At 62.4% G+C, this 22587-nt stretch overlaps 1 protein-coding gene across 10 annotated transcripts in view; it reads left to right on the plus strand.

Moving 5' to 3' along the window:
* LOC307113377 (nischarin) overlaps positions 1-22587 on the plus strand; it is a 65007-nt gene that overhangs the window by 34707 nt on the left and 7713 nt on the right. The window contains exons 1-39 of one of the 10 annotated variants that reach the window (XM_079795014.1): positions 3804-4054; positions 7881-8017; positions 8366-8481; positions 9264-9349; positions 9418-9487; positions 9825-9920; positions 10192-10302; positions 10517-10713; positions 10909-11039; positions 11205-11332; positions 11592-11680; positions 11868-12008; positions 12139-12282; positions 12442-12504; positions 12768-12881; positions 12981-13034; positions 13245-13325; positions 13703-13861; positions 14259-14324; positions 14536-14631; positions 14834-14920; positions 15342-15453; positions 15838-16024; positions 16123-16216; positions 16327-16485; positions 17980-18075; positions 18698-18793; positions 18931-18978; positions 19157-19287; positions 19451-19562; positions 19988-20065; positions 20150-20248; positions 20388-20486; positions 20611-20742; positions 20884-21012; positions 21160-21216; positions 21588-21671; positions 22139-22334; positions 22432-22527. In XM_079795014.1, coding sequence (XP_079651140.1) covers positions 3974-4054; positions 7881-8017; positions 8366-8481; positions 9264-9349; positions 9418-9487; positions 9825-9920; positions 10192-10302; positions 10517-10713; positions 10909-11039; positions 11205-11332; positions 11592-11680; positions 11868-12008; positions 12139-12282; positions 12442-12504; positions 12768-12881; positions 12981-13034; positions 13245-13325; positions 13703-13861; positions 14259-14324; positions 14536-14631; positions 14834-14920; positions 15342-15453; positions 15838-16024; positions 16123-16216; positions 16327-16485; positions 17980-18075; positions 18698-18793; positions 18931-18978; positions 19157-19287; positions 19451-19562; positions 19988-20065; positions 20150-20248; positions 20388-20486; positions 20611-20742; positions 20884-21012; positions 21160-21216; positions 21588-21671; positions 22139-22334; positions 22432-22527 — 4252 coding nt within the window. In that variant the 5' untranslated portion in view covers positions 3804-3973. Of the gene's footprint in view, positions 1-96; positions 259-573; positions 1082-1803; positions 1883-2112; positions 2168-3639; positions 3750-3803; positions 4055-7139; positions 7311-7880; positions 8018-8365; positions 8482-9263; positions 9350-9417; positions 9488-9824; positions 9921-10191; positions 10303-10516; positions 10714-10908; positions 11040-11204; positions 11333-11591; positions 11681-11867; positions 12009-12138; positions 12283-12441; positions 12505-12767; positions 12882-12980; positions 13035-13244; positions 13326-13702; positions 13862-14258; positions 14325-14535; positions 14632-14833; positions 14921-15341; positions 15454-15837; positions 16025-16122; positions 16217-16326; positions 16486-17979; positions 18076-18697; positions 18794-18930; positions 18979-19156; positions 19288-19450; positions 19563-19987; positions 20066-20149; positions 20249-20387; positions 20487-20610; positions 20743-20883; positions 21013-21159; positions 21217-21587; positions 21672-22138; positions 22335-22431; positions 22528-22587 lie in introns of those variants that run through there. The other 9 variants (XM_079795010.1, XM_079795013.1, XR_013814836.1 and 6 more) reach the window with 9 other exon arrangements.

Consider the following 22587-nt stretch of genomic DNA (forward strand, 5'->3'; position numbering starts at 1 on the left):
GGTCCAGGCTGACCTGCGAGAGACTGGAGATCGCTCTAGCAGCAAGGACAGGGCTGGGAGCAGCTGCCTGTACCTGACCGGCCCCTTCTCCCACAGGCTCCTCCCCGATGCAGGTGGTGACGTGCTTGACTCGGGACAGCTACCTGACACACTGCTTCCTTCAGCACCTCATGGCCGTGCTCTCCTCCCTGGAACGCACACCCTCACCTGAGCCTGTGGACAAGGACTTCTACTCGGAGTTTGGGAACAAGACCACAGGTAACCGCCCAGCTCAGGCTGTAGACAGGCCATCTGGCCTCGCCAGCCCCGAGGGTGCAGCATGCCCGGAGCACACTCTTCCTCACTTTCTCTCTTGTCCCGCTCAGCCAGCTAGGGTTTCCCATGGCAGAGTCTCCATCCCAGCAAACCCCTAACCATCTGGGAGACGCACCTGCTCTGGGCTGCCGGCCTGTGGGTCTCCGCTGGGCATTGGGGCTTGGAGTGCTCCCGCCTGCCTCTGGGTGGCCTGTGGCCACTGACACTCCCATCGCACCACAGTTCCAGCTCCAGCCCAGTGGGCATCTCTCTCTGCAGGGAAGATGGAGAACTACGAGCTAGTCCACGCGAGCTGTGTCAAGTTCACCTACCCCAGTGAGGAGGAGGTCGGGGACCTGACGTTCACCGTGGCCCAGACGATGGCGGACCCAGGGAAGGCACCGGCCCTCAGCATCCTGCTGTATGTGCAGGCCTTCCAGGTGGGCACACCGCCACCTGGGCGCTGCAGGGGCACACTGCGCCCCAAAACGCTCCTGCTCACCAGCGCCGAGATCTTCCTCCTGGACGAGGACTTTGTCCACTACCCGCTGCCCGAGTTTGCCAAAGAGCCGCCACAGAGGGACCGGTACCGACTAGACGATGGCCGCCGCGTCCGGGACTTGGACCGTGTGCTCATGGGCTACCAGACCTACCCACAGGCTCTCACGCTTGTCTTTGACGATGTGCAAGGCCACGACCTCATGGGCAACGTCACCCTGGACCACTTCGGGGAGGTGCCAGATGGCCTAGCCAGAGCCGGCCAGGGCCACGAGGTCCAGTGGCAGGTGTTTGTCCCCAGCGCCGAGAGCCGAGAGAAGCTCATCTCACTCTTGGCCCGCCAGTGGGAGGCCCTGTGCGGCCGGGAGCTGCCTGTTGAGCTCACTGGCTAGCCCAGGGCCCTTTGTGTCCCGCCTGGGCATCCATTCAGTGTGGGGAAGCAGGCTTTCTTTTTTTAAAATGATTTCTCCTCCTCTTGGTACCTTCATTTGACTGTCCTCCCGTAGAATGTGAACATACGTGTTCAGTTGATTCTTTCCCATCCCGGGAGTGACAGTGCCGGCCCCTCCGGGGCCTCCTGTGCCATCGGCCTCCCGTGGTGGATCTGCTGCCTGCCCCTGGTGGTGCGTGACCAGGCACAGCAGTGTCATATCTGTTGTAGGACTGTTGTTAACACGGGGTGTCGTGAGTCCTCTTTACTCCCTACACGTCTTTTTCTGAAATGTCAAGTCCAGTCTTGTTGATGTTGCTGTTGTCGTTTGCTGCTAATCATTGAGCTGGCAGCGAAGTGCACATTGGAAGTTCCCACCCTCTGCAGTTTTCCACAGTGAAGGCTGCTTCCTCCTGGTCCAGACAAGCAGGAGAGCCCCATGGGGGTGGGAGTCCCCAGGCCTTGGGGCTGAGGGATGGGAGCAGGGGACCTGGAGCTGCCAGCATTGAGTGTGGCTCCTGTTGCCTATTTTCTCTATTCCAATAAAGTGAGTGTGACACTGTCCGGGTCTTTTATTTCAGAGTCCACTGGGGTTCCAGCGGGGCATTGGCCCAGGACATGCCTGAGGGAGAGGGTCCCCTAGAGACGCAGGACGGTGAGGTATTAGGGGAAAGGAAGGAGGGAGAAGAGGCAGAGGGGATGATGGGCAAAGGGAGCCTCTCCCGGGCCAGAGGCTGGGTGGGTGGGGGGGGAAGAGGGCGGGGACAGTGTGAGGGGCCTATGGACAGGGCCATGCTGGGCTGTGGCTAAACCATGAGCCTCAGGTAAACGAGAGCGGAACCCCAGGGCACGGCTGGCACACAGGCTCACTGCCCTTCTGCCTTCTCCAGGTCTGGAATGTCTCACCTGGCCCAACCCCACCAAAGGCTGCAGCCTGTTGTCAGGGTAAGGCCTAGAGTCGGGATTCTTTACTGTGGGGTCTGCAGGGGCAGGCCTGTGGGGAGCTGGCCCAGGGGGGATCGTGGAGAGGAGGCCCGTGCCCATCTGTGTCTGCTCATGTCCTGAAAGTGCGATGGTCTCAGGGAGCCTGCTGAGGTAAAACCTAGGACTTCTTTGGGACCCAGCCCCTGTGCCCCACTTTAACTCATTTCTATCCCCTCCAGAGCAGGGCCCTTAAGCCCACTTGCCTCCCCCTCTCATCCTGGTCCAATCAGGAGCCTCAGTCCCCAAGGTGCAGGGCCATTTGGGGAGGATCAGGGAGGAGATAAGTGAGGAGCGGCCAGCCTGGGTCCCAGGCCTGCTTCTGCTGTGTTTTCCTTGGTGCCAGCAGTTGGGGATCCTGGCCTAGAGGACCCATCACCCTCAGGAAGACGGGGTGTTGGGGGAGCCACTAAAGGGTCTCCCCACTGAACCTCTTCAGCCAGATCACACACCAGCCGAGTGGCCCCACCAGTTGGTAGGGGGAGTGCGAGCCTTCTGAGGATGAGTAGGAGGGGGCAGGGGACAAGGCTTCCCCCAGTCAGGCCATTACCAAAGGCATTTACAGACGGCCACCTGCCTCTTATCTCAGTCCTCTGTAAACAGGACAGTGACCCCAGAGGCAGGGTGCACCATTCCCAGGGGTAGCACCTGAACTACTGTCCCAGGTTCCACAGCCCAACATGTTAACAGCTGACCAGCCTGGCCCAGTGAGGACTTGACCTACTGGGAGAGGCTGAGCAGTGTCGGGAGGCAGCAGTTGTGGGATTTGATCTTCCTTAGACAAGTTACCTAGCCCCTCAGCCTGTTTCCCCACCAGTAACATTCATTCATTTGTTCCACAAATCTGTATTGAGCTTCTGCTGTGTAACCAATAAGACCCTGTCCCTGTTCTCCCATAACATTCCAGCAGGGGACAAACAAAATAAACCCGGGTCAGCTTGTGGCCAGTGCTACGAGGAGATGAAGGCTGGTGACCTTTTACCCAAGACTGGACCTTGAGGTCATTCCCTGAGAGAAGATCTGGAGTGATAGCAGCAAGGCAGCTGCTTGACATGGCTGGGACAGGGTGAGGGAGAGCCTCAGAGGTCAGGGAGGCCGGCCTGGCGTGGACAGGTGTGCAGAGCAGGGCTCCTGAGCAGAGAACAGATGGATCGGGAGGGAGGCAGAGCAATGCGGAGGCTCCGGGGAGAGAAGGGAGGTGTAGGTATAAGGTTGGGGCTGGACTAGTTGGAGGGGTAGCTGGGGCAGGTGAGAGGAGGAGTAGTCCACTGTCCCGTTGGCACAGAGCCTGGCAGGGTGCCTGAGGCCTGCTCTTGCCCTCAGCAGTTGGAAAGGTTGATGCACATAAACCTGATTCAGGAGCTGAATCCCCCAGGCCCTCTGCAGACGCTTGGGGTGGAGAGTGGTGGGCATTTGCATTTGGATTTGTTTTGCAGCCTCTGATAGACCCCAGGTTCGTGGCTAATGGTGGACTTGGAGACTGTGGTGCCAGGAGAAGGTCCCGGGGCCAGGAAGCCCCAGCAAGACCTAGGCCAACCATGCAGGGGTCAGTAGCCAGCACCTTCCCTTCCGCCTGCAGGCTGCTGATAGGCAGGAGGAAATCCTGGCGGGTTCCTGTGGGGGTGAGCTGGCGGGGCCTCGAGGCTGCTTTTAAAGCGAGTGCCCGCCCCCATCCCACTTGCCCGCCCTGTGCCTGCCTCCCAGAGCTTATTCCCCTCCCAGGCTGCCCCAGCTCTGTCCTGGACAGTGTGCCTCCAGCCACCGCTGTCCATGGCAGGGCCCCGGGGCCTCCTCCTGCTCTGCCTCCTGGCCGTCTGCCTAGCAGGCTCCCGCATCGTCGGGGGGCAGAAGGTGAGTGTGAGCCAGTAGCAGGGGGTTATGCAGGTGCCCAGGCCCTGCTGGCCAGTGGTGGGAGCAGGGAGGGAGTGTACACAGGTCGGGCACAGGTCTGGGGACACATGAGCAGCTGGTACATGTCCGACCTTCCCTGAGCATCTCCTTAGGCTGAGCTCTGTGTGTGGTTGCTTGGGGTGGCAGCCTGCTCTGCTCTAACTGTGCCCAGCCAGCCTGCCGTGTGGTGTGGTATGGTGTGGGCAGCCGTCCCTAGGTCTTCCCAGCCTGAGGGTGAGAGGCACAGAGCCAGGCCTGTGTTCCTGCCCTCCAGCCTGGACTGAGGCCTGATTTCTGTGTCCCTGGCCTGAAGATTAGAGATGTGATTTCTAACCCTCGCAGGGCTGACCGAGAGGCTCGCGTGGCACAGATGTGTGTGGGTGCTGGGTATGTGTTGTGCGTGTGTGTGCCTGTCCCAACCCCAAGAGTGCCCGGGGGCAGAATAGGTCTACTGACCTCAGTTTATCTGGGTAAATGGCAGCTAACGATAACACCCTCACGCCTAGTAACTGCCGTTTACTGAGCACACAGCCCTGGCACACCCAGTATTATCCCCTCAAACTCTGCCCGCCCCTAGGCAGTGGGTCCTGTTGTTCTCCACCTGAGGAAGCTAAAGCTCAAGGATGGTGTTCAGGTCAGTCCAGCTCGGCTGTGCCCCAGGCCACCACCTGCAGCTCCCCGCCTGCCGTGTGGGAGCAGCAGAGGGGTCGTGGTGTGGGGCCCTCAGGCCCATATGATCCCACCCTCCAGGCTGCCCCTCTGCGGGCCCCCCCAGGCCCCATAACAGGGACATTGTCCCCAACTGGAGTTTCTGGAAGAGCCTTTAAGTATGGAGAGAGGCACCTGGCTGGGGCCTACCTCCAGGTGAGGGACCCTCCCCTGCAAGGCCAAGTTCATCTGGTCTCGGGGCAGCTGCTTCTGTCCCCGTATCACTAACAGGCAGACTGAGGTCGGGAGAGAGGAAGGATTTACCAGGATCCCAGTGCCAGGCAGCATCAGGATGGTAACCAGGCCCCTGCCACCTTTGGGCGTTTTCTCGTGGTTCCTCCGGGAAGAGGCAAGCTAATGGACCAGGTTCAGGGCCAGGTCAGGGATGGGGACGGGCAGGTCTGAGGCTGGACAGGTGACGGTGATGGTGGAAGAGCCAAGGGTTGCAAGCTGTTCCTGCAGGTGGTGTCCTGCTCCCTCCCTGCCTCAGTTTCCCCACGTGTACAATGCAAGGGGATTTCAAAGCCTTGCTACCTCCTCATGTTCTGGGATCAGGGGTCAGTAAGGGGCTTCCGACGGGACTTTTTCCTTGTTGGAGACCCACGGTTCTGACCACCTCTAAGCCTGCATTCCGGGGCTAGGGCTCGGCCAGGCTGGGCCAGGGAAGAGGGCCCAGGGGTTCTGTTGTCAGGGACACAGCATTGCTGGCCTCCTCACACCCTGTCAGTCACTCAGCCCTCTCAGCATCCCGTGTTGTGTGAGACCCGCTATTAGGAATTATTAGGAAACTGAGGCTCTGAGGAGAAGGGATAACCTCTGGGTCACACAGCCAGTGAGCGGCGGGACCTGCCTCAAACACAGGCCGTTCAGGCAGGAGAGGCATGGCAGGCTTCCTGGGGGAGGGGAGTCTTAGCACCTGTCCCTTCCGCAGTCTGTGACCACGCACCTCCGTGCCAGGACTGTGCTGGAGCTAATGGGGCCTGTGGTCCCCAGCGGGGTTTGAAGGCAGAGGGGTGTTGATCCAGGGCAGGGGAAGCAGGTTGGGGGTCCCTTCCTCTGAGGGACTTCAGTTCTGAGCCCTGGACCCCCGCTTTGGGGGAATTTCTTCCACATTCTCACAATAGACTCAACACCTCGTGTCTCCTTAACTTCCCCAGCAGCGTCTCTGTGGGAAGCAGACATTGCAAAATTAGTTCTGGATTTGGGCAGGGGGGGCGGGCAGCACCCGCCTGGCTCTGGCAGATCCTGAGGTGCCCCCAGGAAAAAGGGAATCTGAGTCAGCACTTGGATGTGATCCAGCCTCACTCTGCCCAGCGGGACCAGCAGTGACAGTGAGACTGGGGGCGGGGGCTGCTGATGCTCCTTCCAGGCCACCTCGCAGGGGACCCGCGTGCCTGCCTGTGGGGTCCCAGAAGGAGTGTGATTTCCCACAGATTTACAAATGAGATGTCCTGTGATGAGTGTCCACCAGCCCACAGGGCTCTGGCCTCCTCCTGTGCCCGAATCCACCTGCCATTTGGGCAGAGAGTGAGGGCAGTGTGCTCCCATTGCCCGGAGCCCCCCCCCCCCCGCCCCCCCAGGGCCAACCACCGTTCCGCTCAGATCTGGTCCGTGGTGAGCACCGTGGCAGCAGCGCCCAGCGAGCCATCCAGGTGGCCCTCCGGGAAGCCCGCTGCCTGCTGAGCCTTTGCCCTGAGCCAGCAGCTGCCAGACCCTAGAGTTGCCCAACTTCCTAGCTGCTCCCTGGCTCAGCAAAGACCCGCCTGGGGTGGGGAATGAGACCGCACTCCCGGCCCACAGCTTGGCCTGAGGCCGCTCGCAGCAACTTCCCTCTGCAGACCGCAGAGGCTGGAGCGGAAAAGGGCAAATCTCAGCGGCAAAAGGCCCTTCTCTTCTCGCTCTGAGAGGCCACATCTGTAATGTGTTCTAGGAAGGAGATGGCCTGCGCTCTTTGGACCAGTGTGGTCAGCATTTTTTAGATGAAAACATCTTAGCCTTCCAGGCCATGCCCCAGGGCCCCCTTCACCAAGCACAGCTTCCCGTGGCCCCTTCTCCCACTCACAGCCAAGAGTTGTGCTCCCGTCCCTCTGAGGGACGGTGCTGTAGGCTGTTGGGACGTAGTTGCTGTAGAGGCAGCCCAGGGAGGGACTTGCAGGAGCGATGTGAACGGGGCTGCAGGGCTTTCTTGGTTCTCTCAGGGGACAGCCTCTTCCCTCACCCCCACCTCTGTGTTCCTTGCAGCAGCCAGAGAGCCCTTTAAAACACAAACTGAGCCTCGATGGCCTCGGCCAAGTCTCCTGCCTCCTTCAGGCCCTACCTCAATTGTCACCTCCTCCAGGAAGTTGCCTGGGCCTGCAGCCTGGCTCCTCTCAGCTCCCTCACCGCCAGCAGTGCCCATCTGATGATGGACTGACTGTGGACTGCTGGGTCCAGCCAGTGGGGCCGTGAGCCAGGCCCTGGGTCAGGGCTCCCAGAACATGACAGATGCCCTCGCATGCCTGCCCATGGAGCCAGCCTCTCAGGTCTGGGCGGGCTCCTGGGTCCTTTGGGCTTGCGGAGGGTCATTTGGCAACAGGTGCAGATATGCTCGGGGCCGAGTGGAGACAGGTCTCCCCTCCCAGTGTCAGCCACGTCACTGACTGATTTATTTTTAAATGAAAGGTGAGACTTAGCACTGGGTGGAGAGTCCGGGTTCTAATCTCTGATTTGCATGCTGTCACTGGGCAGCTCTGAGCAAGGGCCACCCACGGTGGGTTCAGTTTCCTCATCCGAATGGGTTGAGGTGGAACAAAGTGGCTGGATTCTCTTGGTGTCAGAAGTATAGACTCGGACTTCTGGGCGTGTTTGTGAGGCCCTGGGCAAAGGTATGTGGCTGTGGACATAGGGACATACCATGGCAGTCACAGCCCGTGACAGGCAGCTTTCCCCGTGTCTCGGGGCCTTCCCTGTCCTCATCGCATCCCCCCTAAGCAGGTGGGAAACCAAGGCCCGGAGAGAGATGCGAGGCCCTGCCTGGTCAGGACAGAGCCAGGACTGGTCCAGGGTCCAGGCCCTCATTCCAAATCCACCCGTGGCCCAGGTGTGGTCCAGACGCTGCGACGTGAAGACCAAGTTTGTCACTCACATACCCTGCACCGTGTGCCCCGCCATCAAGAAGCGGGTGTGTCCCTCGGGCTGGCTTCGTGAGTTCCCGGAGAAGATATCACAGGACTGCCGGTGTGGACCCCCACCCCATCCTTGCCCACTTCCAGGGGTATCCTGTGGGGTGTCAGGGGGGCAGGAGGGGTCGGGCGGGCCTGGCAGGGTCTCACTCACCTGCACATTTGTTGGTCCTCCAGAGGGGAAGATAGAAGAATAAGCAAGAAGGTGGGGCAGGTGGTCACTGAGTATCTGCTGTGTGCCAGGCCCTGTGCTCCACTCTGGGCCCGGCACACAGACGGGAGGTGGAGTAGGAACACTGCAACCTACGCGTCAGGAGGCTGGGGTGGGTGCTGCAGGGTGGGAGCCCTGCCTACTGTCCTACCTACTGCCCTGCCCACCTCCCTGCCCATCCTTTATCCTCAGCTACGAGGTGCAGCTAGGGAGCTCTCTGGTGTCCATGAGCGGCTGCAGCGTGGGGTGCTGGAAGGACGTGGTGCAGAAGGCCTGCTGCCCTGGCTACTGGGGGTCCCAGTGCTATGGTATTAGGGGGTCCCAGTGCTATGGTATTGGGGGGTCCCAGTGCTATGGTATTAGGGGGTCCCAGTGCTATGGTATTAGGGGGTCCCAGTGCTATGGTATTGGGGGGTCCCAGTGCTATGGTATTGGGGGGTTCCAGTGCTATGGTATTAGGGGGTCCCAGTGCTATGGTATTAGGGGGTCCCAGTGCTATGGTATTGGGGGGTCCCAGTGCTATGGTATTGGGGGGTTCCAGTGCTATGGTATTAGGGGGGTCCCAGTGCTATGGTATTGGGGGGTTTCATGCTATGGTATTAGGGGGTCCCAGTGCTATGGTATTGGGGGGTTTCAGTGCTATGGTATTAGGGGGTCCCAGTGCTATGGTATTAGGGGGTCCCAGTGCTATGGTATTGGGGGGTTTCAGTGCTATGGTATTAGGGGGTCCCAGTGCTATGGTATTGGGGGGTCCCAGTGCTATGGTATTGGGGGGTCCCAGTGCTATGGTATTGGGGGTCCCAGTGCTATGGTATTGGGGGGTCCCAGTGCTATGGTATTGGGGGGTTTCAGTGCTATGGTACAGCAGGGGGTCCCCACTTAGTTCCTAACACCCCAGCCTTGGGCTCCCCATCTGCAGCATCTGCCTGCATTCCCCTCCACCTTGTTCACTTAACGGACACTTACTGAGCCAACACAGCTGGCTGCCTGACTCTGGCTGCCTTGGGGAGGGTCCACCAAGAGCCGCTGGGGTCAGGGATGAATCTAGAGTTCTTAGACCACAGCTGAATTATTGGGGGGGGGTCCACAGAGTGCCCAGGAGGGGCAGAGACCCCGTGCAACGGCCATGGCACCTGCCTGGATGGCATAGACCGGAATGGGACCTGCGTGTGCCAGGTACGAGTCGGGCAGGGGGGTGGGGGCCAGTGAAGGGGCCGTGCTGACTGGGTGTGCTCCTCCACCAGGAAAGCTTCAGTGGCTCCGCCTGCCAGGAATGCCGAGACCCCAACCGGTTCGGGCCTGCCTGTCAGTCAGGTGAGCTCTGGAGGGAGACCCAGCTGTACCACCAGCCCCACCAGCCTCTCTCCCAGCCCCTCAGCCTTTCGCTTCCCCTCCAGCGACACACACTGGTTCATCACACCTCCAGCCCTTGCACAGGTTCTTGGAGGGCCTTCTGGAGCCCCCCTGAGCCTCCAGCCTGGGCCAGGTGCCTCCCTGGGCTCCTGCTGCCCCTGTAGTCCTCCCTCACAGCTCTGCACTCGAAGTTGTGCCTGTTGGGCTGAATTCTGGAAATGCAGAGGGCAGGGACTCGATGTCCTGTGTGTCCCTGGGTGAGGCTAGGGTCCCACCTGTCCCTGGGCGTTCTTCCCAGTGTGCAGCTGTGTGCATGGCGTGTGCAGACACGGGCCCCTCGGGGATGGAAGCTGCCTGTGCTTTGCTGGGTACACTGGACCCCACTGTGACCAAGGTGAGCCGTGCTGCGGGGACAGCCTGGGAGAGGGGTCGACTGGGTGACAGATGCAGCCTGAACCTCAGCGGGAACTCTTTCTGCACCCTGATTTCTTTCTCAGTAGGAGAGGCACACAGCTGGTCTGGGGGAGAGGGAGGTCTCAGCTGAGGCTCAGAGAGGGCAGGGCGCGGCCAGAGTCGCACAGCGGTTCGGGCAGAGCACCTCTGCTCCTGTGTTCCTTTCCAACCTGGGGTTCCGGCCCCTGCTGTACTCTCCCCTCTCCACTCAGAGCTGCCCGAGTGCCAGGCCCTGCGCTGTCCCCGCAACTCCCAGTGCTCTGCACAGGCCCCCGCCTGCAGGTGCCTGCCTCCCTACACCCAGCAGGGCAGCGAATGCCAAGGTGAGTCTGTGACCCGGGGGCAGGGTGAGCGGGCACTGGGAGGATGTCCTTTGAAACCAACGCGAGCAATCTGTCCCCGAGGGAGGTGAAGGGGGCTTGTCCCCAGGGTCTGGGTCAGCCTGCGCACCCCCTCTTTGAGCCACCCCTCTGGAAGCTGTGGAGGAGACAGGCTCTTGGGAGCTAAGCACACTTGGGCTTTCTCTCTGCCCTGCAGCCCCTGACCCCTGCCGGCCATCGCCCTGCTCCCCACTGGCCCAGTGCTCAGTGAGCCCCACCGGGCAGGCCCAGTGCCGCTGCCCCGAGAACTACTACGGCGACGGGACAGTGTGTCTGCCCCAGGACCCGTGCAGCACCAACAATGGTGGCTGCCCCAGCAACTCCACCTTGTGTCTGTACGAGGGGCCCGGCAAGGTGAGCCCCTCCGCCCACCCAGCACCCTGGGCTGATCAAGGGCCTCTGGGAGCCGCAGCTGCCCCATTTGTGAAGTGGGACGAGAATGACACCCTCTTCTCGGAGGGCGGTTTTGGGGACCACGCAGAGCTCGGTGGGTGTGGCAGGTGCCAGCAGTCCTCACCGACATGATGTCACCCTCCTGGCCCTGCCCAGGCCTCCTGCACGTGTAAGCCAGGCCTTGTCAGCATCAACGGCAATGCCTCTGCAGGCTGCTTTGCCTACTGTTCCCCCTTCTCCTGTGACCGGTCAGCTACCTGCCAGGTGACCCCTGATGGAAAGACCAGGTGGGCACAGGGGCCTTGGGGTAGGCACCCGGGCAGGGCAGAGAGGGTGGGCTGGGCGAGGGGAGGTGTGCACCCTCAGCTCAAGGCCCTGTGGGGACAGGTGGGGTGGGCCAAGAGGTGGGGTCTGGACCCACCTTCCGCCCTAACCCGTTCTCTGCCCCCTAGCTGTGTGTGCAAGGAGGACCAGGTTGGGGATGGGCGTGCCTGCTACGGACACCTGCTCCACGAGGTGCAGAAGGCCAGTGCCAGCGTGACGAGGGTCCTGGGGCTGAGAACCGCTCTCGCCATGCTAGGTGCGAGGCCTCGCCCCTGAGCCAGCTCCGCCGCAGGGCGGACTCTGCAGACAGAGCTTGCTTTACGGCCCACGTGCTGTGGAAGCAGAGTGTCTGTGGAGGGTGCACGGTGCAGGTGGGAGCTAGTCCCCCAGACCCTGGGGTCCACATCTACCCTAGACCTGGATCCAGTGCCCCCTAGCACAGCGCTCCAAAGCCAAGGACGGGCGCCTTAGGGGCTCCCCAGACCCGTTCTGACGCTCCCTCTCCTGTCCCCCAGAGGAGGGCTGCCGGCAGATCCTCACCACATCGGGCCCATTCACCGTGCTGGTGCCGTCCCTCTCCTCCAGGATCTCCTGGACCATGAACGTGAGTCCCTCCCCACTGAGGAGCTGGCTGCGGCCCTTGCCTCCTTCCTGGACCCTGCCCCAGGCTTCTACCCTCTGGGGCACTGAGGCCTGGGAGGCATGTATCCCCTCTGTAGCTCGAGCAGGGTGGCGTGAAGAGGACCACCTGCCCCAGGCCCCCTAGGCACTCGATCCCCTCGTGCCCACAGGCGTCCTATGCCCAGCAGCTCTGCAGACAGCACATCATCGCAGGGCAGCACATACTGGAGGACTTAGGGACCCAGCAGCAAACACGCAGGTGGTGGACACTGGCTGGGCAGGAGATCACTGTCACTTTCAACCGCTTCATGGTAAGGAGCGGGGACTGGGGACCAGAGGAGCCGCAGGTGCAGGGACATCGCTCCAGCAAAGGTGTGGAGGTGGGACAGTCAGGCCAGGGGGCTGGCATGTGGAATCTAAGCCAGAGGTCTCATTTCTCAGCAGAAATACTCCTACAAATACAAAGACCTGCCCCAGCAGACATTCACCGTCCACAAGGCCAACTACCCAGCAGCTAACGGCGTCTTCCACGTAGTCACTGTCCTGCGGTGGCAGCCCCCACCAGAGCTCCCCACTGACCCCAAGGTAAGCCAGTGTCTCCTCTCTCCCCACCCTTGCCACTGGGTGACCTCTGACCCCCACAGAATTTAGAGAGGTGGTCCTGGGCAGGGCTGGAGCTGCCTCGAGCTGCAGCAGCCTCCCTGATGACCCCTCTGAGGCCCTAATGCTTGTTCCTTCCCACAGAAAACCATTGGCCAGATCCTTGCCTCCACTGAAGCCTTCAGCCGGTTTGAAACCATCCTAGAGGCAAGTTCAGGGGAAAGGTCCTAGTCTATCTGACCTTTTGGGCCGGGATCCCTTATGACCCGGAATCTGCCCCACAGTGACCTGAGGTTCTGCAGTGGCCAGGCCTTTGCCCATGCCCCCATCCTAGCCCTTGCCCGTCCCATCCTGAGGTTCTGCAGGACCCACTGTGATGCCTACCACTTATTCCTGGTGGAGTTCCCAGGCAGGGCTCAGAGGTGGGGGCTGGCCACAGAGCTTGCCTGAGCCTCCCTCGCCCACCACAGAACTGTGGGCTGCCCTCCATCCTGGACGGGCCCGGGCCCTTCACCGTCTTTGCCCCAAGCAACGAGGCTGTGGACAGCTTGCGTGACGGCCGCCTGATCTACCTCTTCACAGCGGTAAGCGAGCGGAAAGAAGGGGCCGGGGACATGGGAGGCAGGAGGGCTTCCCTCTCCCCTACCAGGCCTCCAGCAGCCAAGCCCTCTGTCCCTTGCCAGGGTCTCTCCAAACTGCAGGAGCTGGTGAGGTACCACATCTACAACCATGGCCAGGTGAGGGTCTTCCTCCCAGAGGGTGGCCAGCTTGCACCCGGGGCTGGCCTGTCGGGGGTTTGTCTGTGGGCTCCGGCCTTCCCAGGGGCCCTTCTTTCCTTGCCCGTCTGGACTGCTCTACCACAGAGTGTGGTCACCTGGAGGGACCAGGTGTGGCCCCAAGGTGTGTGGCTCGTGCCCAGCCTGAGGCCACCCTCTCCTCTGCCCCAGCTGACGGTTGAGAAACTCATCTCCAAGGGTCGCGTCCTCACCATGGCAAACCAGGTCCTGGCTGTGAACATCTCTGAGGAGGTGAGATCAGGAGCACCGGGAGCGAATGGAGGGGGCTGGTGATGAGGGGCCATTCGGCCTCTTTCAGACCTGCCTTCACGCTCCAAGCCTGTGGCCAGCAGGCCCCGGTGGAGGTCCTATGGGAGGCAGCACAGGTCAAATCCTTCTCCGGGCGCCCGACAGGCTGGGAGGGCTCCAAGGAGGAGGAGGGAGAGCACATGGGTGGGGTGCTCCCTGGCAGAAACCACGTGGTGAGGGCACTGAGGCTGGACCAGTGTTGCCAGAGCAGGAAGCATTGCCCAGGAGAAGGGAGGAAGGACAGCAGGGAGGTGGGGCGGCGGCCGGGGCGGGGCCGAGCCTGCTGGGCTGGATGCGTTACACCCTGGGCCCTGCCACAGGGGCGCATCCTGCTGGGACCGGCGGGCGTCCCGCTGCGGAGGGTGGATGTGCAGGCTGCCAACGGCGTGATCCACGTGCTGGAGGGCATCCTGCTGCCCCCAACCATCCTGCCCATCCTGCCCAAGCACTGCAGCCAGGAGCAGCACAAGATCGTGGTGGTGAGTGCACGCCGCACAGCCGGCCTCGCTGAGACCCAGTGCTGCTTGTGTAGAGGTCGCCCCCGAGGGTGGGCTGATGGTGGCTCTGGGCCCGGCCACAGACCACAGACCCGCCTGGACTCGCCCACATCCCCTGCTGCTGTTCATCCCTTTGAGGCCTCTCTTGCATCTTCCGCCCCGTCTGCAGCCTCCCTGCCCAGGCCCGGCACTCACTCACTGAGCTCCTTCCTGCTGCAGGGCCTGGGTTCTTGTCTTCCCTCGGCCCCCACACCAGCTCCTGGCCCTCCTGCTGTCGCCTTTCTCAGACCCAGCTCTCGGCTCCAGGCCACTTTCTCAGGGCACGCTGAACAAATAAACCAGGACTAACTGCCCTACCCGCTCCCTACTCCCTGCCCAGGGCTCCTGTGTGGACTGCCACGCCCTGAACACCAGTAGCACCTGCCCCCCTAACAGCGTGAAGCTGGTGAGCATAGCTTGGCCCAGCCCTGAGGGTTGGCTCCTAACCGCCCGGGGTCAGGGTGGGGCCGTGGGGCCGGGAGGTGAGGCTGGACTTGAAGGTTCAGCCCCCCTCAGCCCTGCCGAGGGGGGGAGTGCTGGGCCCAGGGGACTGAGGACTCATGACCAAGGCTGCCCAACACCCAGACCTGCTGACCAGCTTTGCGTGGCCCACCCAGGACATGTCCCCTGAGGAGTGTGTCTACACCCATGACCCTACCGGGCTCAACATCCTAAAGAAGGGCTGCGCCCACTACTGCAACCAGACCTTCCAGGTGAGCCTGGGCGGGCACCCGCTTCTCCCGGGGGCCCCCAGCTGGGCCGAGCGGGCTGCCCTCCTCAGAGAGATGTGCCGTCCTCAGGGTGGGCGGGGTGTCCCCGAGGGGCCTCCGCACCCCTCGCTCTGGAGAAGGGGCCAGGGAGCAGTAGCAGCTGGGCAGTGGGGTGGCATGGGGCAGACTCGCTCCATCTTTACAGAAACCTGACTGCTGCAGAGGGTTCTTCGGGCCTGACTGTGCGCAGTGTCCTGGGGGCTTCTCCAACCCCTGCTATGGCAAAGGCAACGTGAGTCCCCTGCCCCGGGCTGAGATGTGGGGGAGGTAGACTTCTCCAGGGCGGCCGGGACTGGCTGTGTGTCCGAGCCGAGCCTGCCTCAGTGTGGCCTCAGGTTCCTCACATCGAGGTGTGGAAGCTGAGTCATATTTTACTCCTTTGGTTAGAAATAATCACTTGGCAGCTTTTTAGATCTCCTTTCATAAAGGCTGTTTTTGCCCCTTTGTGACATCAGGGTTACGTTGCCCCCGGCCAGGGGAGGGCAGAGGCGCTGGCTCTGGGTTGGGCAGGCGTCACCCGTGAAGCCTCCGGCCCGGTGCCCTTGAGGGGGCAGCTCTGGGCAGCACCGGTGACCTGGAAGATGCAGGGGGAGGTCTGCGGGGGGAGGCGCTGTGGAGACCCCTCCCCGTGACTGCCCTGCTCCTGCCGCCAGTGCAGCGATGGCGTCCTGGGCAACGGGGCCTGCCTCTGCTTCCCAGACTACAAGGGCGTCGCCTGCCACATCTGCTCCAACCCCAACAAGCATGGAGACCAGTGCCAGGAAGGTGGGTGGTCCTGGCCCCGCTGCCTGCCAGGGGGAGAAGGGCTCTGCTTGGGAAGGGGCTGGGGACCCCAGGAAGGGGACAGAGCCCAGGAGGAAGGGGTCAGCCCCAGGAGCGGGGGAGGTTTGGGAGCAGAAGTCGATGTCTCCTCCACCCAGGCCCGGAAGAGAACCGTGGTTTGATCTAAAGCATCCAGGATTTCGGTCAGACAGACAGAACTGGGTGGGGGACCTGGGGTCAGGGCAGCTCGAATGGGGTGACTGAAAGCAACAAATGCCCCCTCTCACTTCCTCTGCCCGCCTTTGACTCGGTGAGCCCGAGTGCGGCCCCGTTCCCAGCCCGCCCTGCCCCTGCCTCAGTTTCCCTGCTCCCATCTCCCCCCTGCAGATTGCGGCTGTGTCCATGGTCTATGTGACAATCGTCCAGGCAGTGGAGGGGTGTGTCAGAGTGGCACATGTGCCCCAGGCTTCAGCGGGCGCTTCTGCAACGAGTCCACCGGGAACTGTGGGTCCACGGAGCAGGCCCAGAACTGCCACCTGCACGCCCGCTGTGTTAGCCAGGGGGGCATCGCCAGGTGAGGGCTCGAGCTTCCTCTCTGCCCGCCCGTGACTTCACTGCTCAGCCTCTAGCCTCGCCCAGAGGTTCACTGGAGGCCCCTCCCCGCCTCCCCAGGTGTCTCTGTCTCGATGGCTTTGAGGGCGACGGCTTCTCCTGCGCACCCAGCAACCCCTGCTCCCGCCCTGACCGTGGTGGCTGCTCAGAGAACGTCAGTCTCCTTGTCCACTCCCTGAGTCCTGCTTCAGGGGCGGGAGGAGGGACTCCTGCCCTCTGCCCTCTGCCCTGTAGCCCTGACTCATTGATCCGTGGCTCTCGCAGGCCGAGTGTGTCCCTGGGGCCCTGGGCACCCACAACTGCACATGCCACAAAGGCTGGAGCGGGGACGGCCGTGTCTGCGTAGCCATTGACGAGTGTGAGCTGGACACGCGAGGCGGCTGCCACGCTGACGCCCTCTGCAGCTACGTGGGCCCCGGGCAGGTGAGGCACAGCAGGCCTGGGGACAGCAGAGTAGGGTGGGGGACATCCGTTCCTCTCCCCATACCCACCCTGACTCCAGGAATGTCCACTCCAAGAACTGAAGCTCAGGGTCTCCAATCTCAGACACAAATGAGAACCAGTTCTGAAGTACTGAGTCGTACGATCTGGAAGCATCAGACAGGTGCTGGAAGCCATGAGAGGGCTCCGGGAGCTCTTTGGTTGTGTTGTTGTTTTTTTATAATGTTAGAGCATATGGATTTTTAACAAAACGTTTTTTTATTGATTTCAGAGACAGGAAGGGAGAGGGAGAGAGAGAAACATTGATGAGAGAGAAACATGGGCTCCCTCCTGCACGCCCCCTACTGGATATCGAGCCCACAACCCCGGGCATGTGCCCCAACCGGGAATCAAACGTGTGGCTTCCTGGTGCATGGCACAATGTTCAACCAACGGCACCACACAGGCCGGGCACGGCTCCCGGAGTTTAATGGAAAGCGCATTCCAGGGCCAGTCTAGGCAGCGTTTTTTCCAAATCGGAGGCTGTGATTCCCGTCTCTCAGGGAGAAAGAACTCTTAGCACCAAATCAGTGAGTTCTCTGCTCTAACTGGGCGCTGGGCCAGCGTCTCTGGCAGTCCGTCCATTCACTCACTCATCGGTTTCCCACGTGTTGCCAGCGCCTGTTCCTGCTAGTTCCTGTTCTAGACGTAGGGATTTGATGTTGAGCAAAGCAGGAAGTGACACCCCCAAATCTTTACACTCACGGGCACGGCAATCTCAGACTCGTCACAGGGTCTCAGAACCAGGAGCCTTCCAGGTGAGGCATTTCAGGCTGATACGCTCGAGGACAAACTGGCGTTTAAGAGTATCTAATACGCCAACGGGGAGGCCAGGCCTGGCTGCTTCAGGATCAGCCTCTTCATGGCCCAGGCCTGTGCAGGCCCCTGGACTCCCTGCCCTCCCACCCCACCACGGCCTGAGCCACCAGCCCAGGGGCCTTCGCAGTGACAGCTCAGGTGCGCATGAGCACTGGAGCTCCAAACTCCACCCGGGGCTTTAAAGTTCAGCCCTGAGGGCTGAAATGAGGCTGAGATGCAAACAAGGGCAACTGAGATCGGGGGAGTCTCGCCAGTCAGTCACCCGCAGTGAGGACAAGCCCACTGAAGGACAGTGGGAAGGACCGGAGCTGCTGAGCAGGGGAGCAGGGCTGGAGGTGGGATCGAGCTGCCATCCCTGGGGCTGCCCTGGGCAAACACCAGCCCACTCACCCCATACCACTGACCCCAGCAGTCCTGGCGGGGTCCAGGCTCTCCACGGTTACTTCCCTGCCGATGCCATCACTACCGGACTCATCCGAGAGCCAGCCTCCTCTCCAGGCCTCAGTCTCCCCGTCGGGAGCGCAGCTCTCCAAGGTGGGGCTGGGAGAAGCTCCAGGCCTCCTGGAGGAGCAAAGGGGGTGCTCCTGGTGAGATGAGGCCCTCTGCTCCCCTCCCCAGAGCCGGTGCACCTGCAAGCTGGGCTTTGCCGGGGACGGCTACTCGTGCAGCCCTATCGACCCCTGCCGGGCAGGCAACGGCGGCTGCCATGACCTGGTGAGAAGGCGTGGAGCCTGGGGGGTGTCTCCGGGGTGGGCCTCGGTCGCAGCTCTCTGGGTGTCCCCTGTCTCTGGTCAGAACCGACATCTTTCTAAACCACAAATCCAAACGGTGTCACCCTCTTGCCCACAGGATAGAGCTTTCACTTTTTATTTCGGCCCAGCCTTTGCCTAGCCGGCTCTCTGCCCTGACCCCCACTGCCCGCCCTCCACACTCCTCTCATGGTCACTCTGAGCCCCTCGCTGTCCCCTATCTCGCTCGCTCCGAGGCCACCATGCCGCTACCGGTGTATTCCGGAAGGCTTCCCGGAGCCCCGCCTTCGGCCAGCTAGCTCCTTTCCCGAGGGTACAGGGCCTCCTGGGCCTCCCCAGACCTGGGCTTCCATGGCGCATCTGTCCTGACGGGGGTGATGTCAGATGCACAGTGATCTGAGCTGCCCAGGCACATCAGGAGCAATGCAGCCGGGCGGCGGGAGAGGCAACCGGTAGGGACAAGTGGTTGGAAAGGCAGATGGTAGGAGGATGGGTGACAAGCGTGGACAGAGAGATGGAGGATGGGTGCTGTCCAGCTTGCCACATGGGTGCTAAACGGAGGGCCATGTTTCTGTGCCCCACCCCAGGCCACCTGCCAGGCAGTCGGGGGAGGCCAGCGGGTCTGCACATGCCCCCCTGGCTATGGGGGTGATGGCTTTGGTTGCTACGGAGACATCTTCCGGGTGAGTGGTTCCCTGTGCCGGGGGAGGGGCCCTCTCATGCACCTCAGATGGGAAGGGGCAGTGCTAAGGTCCCTGGGGGGCGGGGGAGGCTGAGGTTTGTCCCTAAGCCCATGGCCTCAGCTCTTTCCCTCCCCTAGGAGTTGGAGGCAAATGCCCACTTCTCTGTCTTCTACCAGTGGATCAAGGTAGGACAGGGCAGAATGCTGGGTTGGGCTCCAATCCAGGAGGCCTCCTGGACATGGGTGCCACATAACATCTCCATAGCGGGGGGCAGGGGGGCAGGCCTGGAGGCTGGGAGCAGGCGATCTCAGGGTGGGGGCTGCCTTCACCCGCCTCCCGTCCCTCTGCACACGGCACGCACAGAGAGCTGGCATCACGCTTCCTGCCGACAGCCGAGTCACAGCCCTGGTGCCCTCTGAGTCTGCCATCCACAGGCTGAGCCCTGAGGACCAGGCATTCTGGCTGCAGCCTAGGATGTTGCCACATCTGGTCAGGTGGGCAGCCAGGGTCGGGCCCTGGGAGGGGGCTTCTGTGTGAGACCCCGCTCCTCCTGAGGTTCTCTGCCTGGCATGTGTCCACCCCTGGGTAGAGCCCAGTCCCAGAGGTCTCTGCAGGTTACACTAATCTGTCCCATGGCCCCCCCTACTGTCCCCTCAGGGCCCATTTTCTCCAGGGGGCCCTCTCTGAGGAGGAGCTGGCCCGGCTGGGCGGGCAGCAGGTGGCCACCCTGAGCCCCACAACACGCTGGGAGATTCACAACGTCAGTGGGGTACGTGGTGAACTCTGGGCAGAAGGGGGGACTGTGCAGGGCATGGGAGGGAACTTGGGTGACTGCAGGCTTCCTGGACCAGGAACTCCAGGGGATGAGGTTGGGGTCCCCTCGCCCTGCCCAGGGCTAGGCTCGGAGGGTGTGCCAGGGACACTTTTGCTGCTGGGCTGGAGTGTTTGGCCCAGCAGTGACTGCCCTGTCAGGGGTTGTCTGTCCATCTTCGTGTACACACCACCCCTTTCATGCATGGGCCCTGCTGAGGGTCCGTGTGCCCGTCTGGTTACTCCTGAGTCTGAGGGTGTCTGGACCAGGCTGAGGGCCACCTGTGGGTGCCTGTGTGCCCAGCAGCCTGTCTGTTGGTGCTACACCCACTGTGCGTGTCTGCCTGTGTCCACTGTGGCTGAGCTCTGCCTGCTGCTTTCCAGAGAGTCTGGGTGCAGAATGCCAGCTTGGACGTGGCTGACCTCCTTGCCACCAACGGTGTCCTGCATGTCCTCAGCCAGGTATGGTGCAGGGGAGTGTGCTCGGGCCGCCCGGGCAGGCCGAGAGGCAGTGACATGCCAACCAGCCCCCATGCTCTGTCACAGGTCCTACTGCCTCCCAGGAAGGACGTGCCGGCGGGGCAGAGCCTGCTGCAGCAACTGGACTCAGTGCCTGCCTTCCGCCTCTTCCGGGAGCTGCTGCAGGTGAGGGCGAGAGGAGAGGGGGCGTTCACGGTCAGGGGTGCCCTTCCCCAGGTGCGGAGGGGGCTGGCCGGCCCCCAGGGGCAGGACTGAGGGTGATGATGCGATTGTGCCATTCCCTGACCCTGACCCCTGTCCCTAGCACCACAGTCTGGTGCCCCAGATTGAGGCCGCCACCGCCTACACCATCTTCGTGCCCACAAATCACTCTCTGGAGGCCCAGGGCAACCACAGCAGCCTGGTGAGGTCACTGGGACGGAGGGGGGGAGGGGGGAGGGGGGAGGGGGGCAAAGGGGCACGGTGGGTGGAATGCCCCGTCCAGGGCCCTGGGTCGCCCGGAGTCCCTGAGCTTCTCCTTCCCTCAGGATGCAGACACAGTGCGACACCACGTGGTCCTGGGGGAGGCGCTCTCCTCGGAGGCCCTGCGGAGGGGGGGGCACCGCAACTCCCTCCTGGGCCCCGCTCACTGGCTTGTCTTCTACAACCACAGTGGCCAGGTTTGTGGGGACAAGGAGACCTGACCACGAGGCCCCTTCTCTTTGGAGTTCCTCCACCTGGGAGCCCCCAGTCGTGGAGACAGCCCAGCCCGGGGGTGAGGGTGGGCTGGGCCGGGCTGAGCCTCCTGCCCCCCTTCCCAGCCTGAGGTGAACCACGTGCCGCTGGAAGGCCCGGTGCTGGAGGCTCCTGGCCGCTCGCTCTTCGGCCTGTCGGGCGTCCTGACGGTGGACTCGAGCCGCTGCCTGCATAGCCATGCCGAGGCCCTGAGGGTGAGACGCGGGCCAGGGGAGGTGCGGGCTGGCAGGCAGGGCCCTTGGTCGGGGATAGGAGAGCTGTCAGCCTGTCGGGAGGAAGACGGGTTTGGGGCCTCGTCCCAGGGACCACCTGATGCTCTGCAACCCCCTCCCTCCCCACAGGAGAAATGTATAAACTGCTCCCGGAAATTCCGCTGCACCCAGGGCTTCCAGCTGGAGGTGAGGCTGGACTGGCGCTTCCCATCCCCGCCTCGCCTGCTCTCACTGCCCCAGCTCTGCTCACCCAGGTGTGGGGCACTGGGAGGGCGTGGCCTCTCCACTCCCTGGTAGAGGCCAGGAGGCCTGGGCCCAGGTCTGCCCAGAGCAGGCCTCTCTCAGACTTGCACCCGGAGGCCTGTGACCTGTGGCCCAGGCCTGGGTCCTGCCTGCCCTCTTCTCAGCAGGTCTGTGTGTCTCATCTAGCTGCCCCTTCTGCTCTCCTGCTCATGCCTTACCCACGGATACCTGTGGTCCCTCTGTCTGTCTCCCCAGTCACAGTCCTGCCCTACCCAAGCCACCGGCTGAGCCCTCCTGCCTGTTCCCATTTGCAGGACACTCCCAAGAAGAGCTGCGTCTACCGATCTGGCTATTCCTTCTCCCGGGGCTGTTCTTACACGTGTGCCAAGAGGATCCAGGTTTGCCCTGAACCTTCACACCCATATCTTTGACCAGAATGAAGTGGGGGCCCAGGGGAGGTCCCAGGTTAGATTTCAGGGGCAGAAGCAGGGCTGGGACTAGGCAAGGCCAGTGAAGCAAGGGCCCAGAAAAAGGGGAAGAGACAGGTCTGAGGCCAGAGGGGACAGTGTTTGTTCCTGTGGCCATGCCCCCAGGGAGGGGGAGGGGGAGGGAGGAGGACAGAGGCCCAGAGTGAACACCATCAGCCAAGCCCCAGGGGCAGCAGCTGGGTCCAGCTCTGCCTCGCTGTGGGACTGGCACAGCCCTGCCATGGGGAGGGTTGCCGATGGTCTCCCTTTCCCTGGATCCAGTTTGCTTTGTTCTGTGGCTTTGTGGTCCCAAGATGCCCTCCCCGCTCCCAGCATTTTGCTTCTCCTTGATGTCTGTCCCAGCCTGTGTGGGCCTCTCCTTGCACCCCTCCCCGCAGGTGCCCGACTGCTGCCCCGGTTTCTTTGGCACCCTGTGCGAGCCATGCCCGGGGGGTCTGGGTGGGGTGTGCTCGGGCCGCGGACAGTGCCAGGACAGGCTTCTGGGCAGTGGGGCGTGCCGCTGCCACGAGGGCTTCCACGGAACAGCCTGTGAGATGTGTGAGCTGGGCCGCTACGGGCCCAACTGCACTGGAGGTGAGGCCGGGGGCGGGCAGACAGCGGTCGTGGAGATACCGCAGCAGGGGCTGGACAGAAGCAGCGGGTAACACCGTCCTCCTTTGTCCACTCCCAGTGTGTGCCTGTGCCCACGGGCTGTGCCAGGAGGGGCTGCGAGGGGACGGAAGCTGTGTCTGTAATGTGGGCTGGCAGGGCCAACGCTGTGACCAGAGTGAGTGGCCCCCGAGGGGAGGCCGGTGACCCTGGGAGGCAGTTTCTGGGTCGGAATGAC

The sequence above is a fragment of the Cnephaeus nilssonii genome, assembly GCF_951640355.1.
Source record: "Cnephaeus nilssonii genome assembly, chromosome: 17".
NCBI lineage: Eukaryota > Metazoa > Chordata > Mammalia > Chiroptera > Vespertilionidae > Cnephaeus > Cnephaeus nilssonii.